The sequence below is a fragment of the Heterodontus francisci genome, chromosome 15 (assembly GCF_036365525.1).
Source record: "Heterodontus francisci isolate sHetFra1 chromosome 15, sHetFra1.hap1, whole genome shotgun sequence".
In the NCBI taxonomy this organism is placed as follows: domain Eukaryota; kingdom Metazoa; phylum Chordata; class Chondrichthyes; order Heterodontiformes; family Heterodontidae; genus Heterodontus; species Heterodontus francisci.
The window spans coordinates 61,831,312-61,837,311 of NC_090385.1; the positions used below are offsets into that span (position 1 = coordinate 61,831,312).

General features: G+C 45.2%; 1 protein-coding gene across 1 annotated transcript; it reads right to left on the reverse strand.

Moving 5' to 3' along the window:
- Positions 1-878: 878 nt before the first annotated feature.
- On the reverse strand, positions 879-5,766 carry LOC137377425 (short coiled-coil protein B). The gene is made up of 3 exons (XM_068047004.1): positions 5,676-5,766; positions 1,341-1,424; positions 879-1,021 (listed from the first exon to the last, which is right to left on the reverse strand). Exons 1-3 carry the CDS (start codon positions 5,764-5,766, stop codon positions 879-881), a joined length of 318 nt encoding a protein of 105 aa, XP_067903105.1.
- Positions 5,767-6,000: the final 234 nt, after the last annotated feature.

The window sequence follows — 6,000 nt, forward strand, 5'->3', positions numbered from 1 at the left end:
TCCTTGCATCCTCAATATATTGACATTAAAAAAGGTTATTAAGTCTTCTCCTCTAACTCACACTTTCCTGGAATGTTTTCTTTCCTCCTTCAGTCGACAGACTTTTAAAACCTAAGCTTAGGGTCACACATTCATTTATCTCTTTCACTCTTTGAAGATTCAACATTGGTGCTGTTCTGCACAATGGGCCTTTGCTTTTCACCCTTTGTCTTTCACTTTGGTTTCTCAATAATTTAAAAAAAAACAAACACAGGGAGCAGTGAATGGCAAAGGAAGGAGGTGACCTGTCTGCTCTTGTATCTGAATAATAATTGCTTGTTCAATAGACGCTGTGGAGTAAGTTACCTGCTCACCTTTATGCCAGTGTCATCAAACTCTGATGCCCATTGAGTAAGTTGCCTCCCTCCTGTTGTGCCCTGAGGCTGGTAAATACTGCATGTGGACCATAAAATATACCATGCAGTAAAGTGGGTTTGCTCATCATAGGGTGCAGTCTCAATAGATGGTTCCTATGTTGACTATGCAAATATTTTTTGTTCAATACTTGAACTGAAAGCAAATAATTTCCAATTTAGAATATTCTTTGAAATGTTGTGAATTTTGTGGGGTTTATAAATTTTACTTCCGTTTGCTGACTTTTTGAAATAGTTTTGTAAATCATTCCATCATTAGCAGTTATTGGCCCTATCCCATTAATCAAATCTAATTTTACATCCCAATCTACAAATAATTTCAGAGAGACCTGAGAACATCTCATAGCCCTGGATCTTGAGGTGAAAGGGTCAAACTGAGGTTACACACAGATCAACACAACATGCAGATTAACCCACTACACCTGTCGAGATATAAAGCTGACTGGTATCAGTGGCATGAGCTCCTTACTTTCTCTTGTTCTTCGAGTCTGTGGTTTGAAAGACGCTGGAGGCTGACATGAGGTTTTCAATGTACTGACCAAGTACTTGGTTCTCAGATTTGAGTTTCAGGTTCTCCTCTTTCACAGCATCAACTCTGGCTGACAGATCTGTAAACCAAATGAAACAATCAGGACAGAGGGACAAGGAAAGTAAATATTTAAATGAGAGCAAAGAAAGGGAAAAATGAAGCAGTAGTGATATGGGGTGTGATATGGAGGCATAGTGTTTCTATTACTGGACTAGTAATCCAAGAGAGGAACGCCACTGAGAGTAAAATACCAGCAGAGAGGGACATGTCAGCATAGTAAGAGGAAGAAGTCAACATTGAAACTGAGAGGTCAGCAAAGAAAGAGAGACAGTGAGAGCAACATAAAAAAGATGGAAAAATTATTTATTTTTAAGCCAAGACAACAGCCAAGTAATCACCTTCGAGTGTGTGCTGCAGCTCCAGAACCTGGTTTATTAGCCTTGTCTTCTCCTCCAGCTCCTCTTGATTTTCATAATCTGTGCCTTTGGGAGAGAAAGAACAATCAGATAATTAGCCTTGTCTTCTCCTCCAGCTCCTCTTGATTTTCATAATCTGTGCCTTTGGGAGAGAAAGAACAATCAGATAAATCTGGCACGAAACAGTGCAAATGCTAAGAGTCCCTTGCAGGCTAACATTCTCTCGCAACAGAACATGGATTAAACCTAGACTCTTCCATATCGAAGATATTAAGGCTGAAACTCTGGATTCTCTGCTCTGCCATGTGACTGTCCGGCAGAAAAATCTGCCACTCCACTAATTGTTAACAAAGTGATTCCTGACAAAGCAGCGGACCGCTGACGTCATCGGGGATGCGGTAGCGTACTGGTATTGTCACTGGACTAGTAACCCAGAGACCCAGGTATTGCTCTGGGGACATGGGTTCAAATCCCACCACAGCAGAAGGTGGAATTTGAATTCAATTAATAAATCTAGAATTTAAAGCTAGTCTAATGATGGCCATGAATAAAAACCCATCTGGTTCACTAATGTCCTTTAGGGAAGGAAATCTGCTGTCCTTACCTGGTCTGGCCTACATGTGACTCCAGATCCACAGCAATAAAGAACAAAGAACAAAGAAAATTACAGCACAGGAACAGGCCCTTCGGCCCTCCAAGCCTACGCCGATCCAAATCCTCTATCTAAACCTGTCGCCTATTTTCTAATGGTCTGTATCTCTTTACTTCCTGCCCATTCATGTATCTGTCTAGATACATCTTAAAAGACGCTATCGTGCCTGCGTCTACCACCTCCGCTGGTAATGCATTCCATGCACCCACCACCCTCTGCGTAAAGAACTTCCCACGCATATCCCCCCTAAACTTTTCCCCTTTCACTTTGAACTCGTGTCCCCTTGTAATTGAATCCCCCACTCTGGGAAAAAGCTTCTTGCTATCCACCCTGTCTATCTATACCTCTCATGATTTTGTACACCTCAATCAGGTCCCCCCTCAACCTCCGTCTTTCTAATGAAAATAATCCTAATCTACTCAACCTCTCTTCATAGCTAGCGCCCTCCATACCAGGCAACATCCTGGTGAACCTCCTCTGCACCCTCTCCAAAGCATCCACGTCCTTTTGGTAATGTGGCGACCAGAACTGCACGCAGTATTCCAAATGTGGCCGAACCAAAGTCCTATACAACTGTAACATGACCTGCCAACTCTTGTACTCAATACCCCGTCCGATGAAGGAAAGCATGCCGTATGCCTTCTTGACCACTCTATTGACCTGCGTTGCCACCTTCAGGGAACAATGGACCTGAACACCCAAATCTCTCTGTACATCAATTTTCCCCAGGACTTTTCCATTTACTGTATAGTTCACTCTTGAATTGGATCTTCCAAAATGCATCACCTCGCATTTGCCCTGATTGAACTCCATCTGCCATTTCTCTGCCCAACTCTCCAGTCTATCTATATTCTGCTGTATTCTCTGACAGTCCCCTTCAGTATCTGCTACTCCACCAATCTTAGTGTCATCTGCAAACTTGCTAATCAGACCACCTATACTTTCCTCCAAATCATTTATGTATATCACAAACAACAGTGGTCCCAGCACGGATCCCTGTGGAACACCACTGGTCACACGTCTCCATTTTGAGAAACTCCCTTCCACTGCTACTCTCTGTCTCCTGTTGCCCAGCCAGTTCTTTATCCATCTAGCTAGTACACCTTGGACCCCATGCGCCTTCACTTTCTCCATCAGCCTACCATGGGGAACCTTATCAAACGCCTTATTGAAGTCCATGTATATGACATCTACAGCCCTTCCCTCATCAATCAACTTTGTCACTTCCTCAAAGAATTCTATTAAGTTGGTAAGACATGACCTTCCCTGCACAAAACCATGTTGCCTATCACTGATAAGCCCATTTTCTTCCAGATGGGAATAGATCCTATCCCTCAGTATCTTCTCCAGCAGCTTCCCTATTACTGACGTCAGGCTCACCGGTCTATAATTACCTGGATTTTCCCTGCTACCCTTCTTAAGCAGGGGGACAACATTAGCAATTCTCCAGTCCTCCGGGACCTTACCCGTGTTTAAGGATGTTGCAAAGATATCTGTTAAGGCCCCAACTATTTCCTCTCTCACTTCCCACAGTCACCTGGGATAGATCCCATCCGGACCTGGGGACTTGTCCACCTTAATGCCTTTTAGAATACCCAACACTTCCTCCCTCCTTATGCCGACTTGACCTAGAGTAATCAAACATCTGTTCCTAACCTCAACATCCTTCATGTCCCTCTCTTCGGTGAATACCGATGCAAAGTACTCGTTTAGAATCTCACCCATTTTCTCTGGCTCCACGCATAACTTTCCTCCTTTGTCCTTGAGTGGGCCAATCCTTTCTCTAGTTACCCTCTTGCTCCTTATATATGAATAAAAGGCTTTGGGATTTTCCTTAACTCTGTTTGCTAAAGATATTTCATGACCCCTTTTAGCCCTCTTAATTCCTCGTTTCAGATTGCGCCTACAATCCCGATATTCTTTCAAAGCTTCGTCTTTCTTCAGCCGCCTAGAACTTATGTGTGCTTCCTTTTTCCTCTTAGCTAGTCTCACAATTTCACCTGTCATCCATGGTTCCCTAATCTTGCCATTTCTACCCCTCATTTTCACAGGAACATGTCTCTCCTGCACGCTAATCAACCTCTCTTTAAAAGCCTCCCACATATCAAAAGTGGATTTACCTTCAAACAGCTGCTCCCAATCTACATTCCCCAGCTCCTGCCGAATTTTGGTATAGTTGGCCTTCCCCCAATTTAGCACTCTTCCTTTCGGACCACTCTCGTCTTTGTCCATGAGTATTCTAAAACTTACGGAATTGTGATCACTATTCCCAAAGTAGTCCCCTACTGAAACGTCAACCACCTGGCCCGGCTCATTTCCCAACACCAGGTCCAGTATGGCCCCTTCCCGAGTTGGACTATTTACATACTGCTCTAGAAAATCCTCCTGGATGCTCCTTACAAATTCTGCTCCATCTAGACCTCTAACATTAAGTGAATCCCAGTCAATGTTGGGAAAATTAAAATCTCCTATCACCACCACCCTGTTGCTCCTACAGCTTTCCATAATCTGTTTACATATTTGTACCTCTATCTCACGCTCGCTGTTGGGAGGCCTGTAGTACAGCCCCAACATTGTTACCGCACCCTTCCTATTTCTGAGTTCTGCCCATATTGCCTCACAGCTCGAGTCCTCCATAGTGCCTTCCTTCAGCACAGCTGTGATATCCTCTTTGACCAGTAATGCAACTCCTCCACCCCTTTTACCTCCCTCTCTATCCCGCCTGAAGCATCGGTATCCTGGGATATTTAGTTGCCAATCATGCCCTTCCCTTAACCAAGTCTCAGTAATAGCAATAACATCATACTCCCAGGTACTAATCCAAGCCCTAAGTTCATCTGCCTTACCTGCTACACTTCTTGCATTAAAACAAATACACCTCAGACCACCAGTCCCTTTGCTTTCATCATCTGCTCCCTGCCTACTCTTTCCCTTAGTCACGCTGACTTCATTATCTAGTTCCTTACAGGCTTTAGTTACTACATCCTTACTCTCCACTGACCTCATTTGGTTCCCATCCCCCTGCCAGATTAGTTTAATCCCTCCCCAACAGCGTTAGCAAAAGCACCCCCAAGGACATTGGTTCCAGTCCGGCCCAGGTGTAGACCGTCCAATTTGTAATCATCCCACCTCCCCCAGAACCGGTCCCAATGTCCCAAAAATCTGAACCCCTCCCTCCTGCACCATCTCTCAAGCCACGCATTCATCCTGACTATTCTTTCATTTCTACTCTGACTATCACGTGGCACTGGTAGCAATCCTGAGATTACTACCTCTGAGGTCCTACTTTTTAACTTGGCTCCTAACTCCCTAAATTCTGCTTGTAGGACCTCATCCCGTTTTTTACCTATATCATTGGTGTCTATGTGCACAACGACAACTGGCTGTTCACCCTCCCCCTTCAGAATGTTCTGCAGCCGATCTGAGACATCCCTGACCCGTGCACCTGGGAGGCAACATACCATTCAGGAGTCTCGTTTTCGACCACAGAACCGCCTATTTACTCCCCTTACAATCGAATCCCCTATGACTATCGCCCTTGACTCTTACATGCCCTTGAAATGGCCTAGCAAGCCACTCAGTTCAAGGGCAATTAGGGATGGGCAATAAATGCTGGCCTGGCCTGCAACGCCCACATCCCATGAAAGAATTTTTTAAAAAGCTACATCTTGCCAGGACTAAGTGGCGCATGCGTGGGATTATGTCATCGTGTAACCGCGCCTGGTCCATCTTCACGCATGCGCAATAAAGCGTCATCGGGTATCTAGCCCATTTCCACCCCCCCCCCCACTCGGCTGGAGGAAGCGGCCGAATAGGAGACTTTGAGGCAGTGCTCTCCCACTTCGGCAGCTCGCTCCAGGCCTCACACTTCCTCCCCTCAGCCACTCGCTCCACACCTCGCTGCTTCCTGCCCACTACCCTGGCCGATTGTTCCTCTCTTCGCACCATTGACTCTCCAGCTGCTTGCACCCTGTCAACACACCCCCCTCC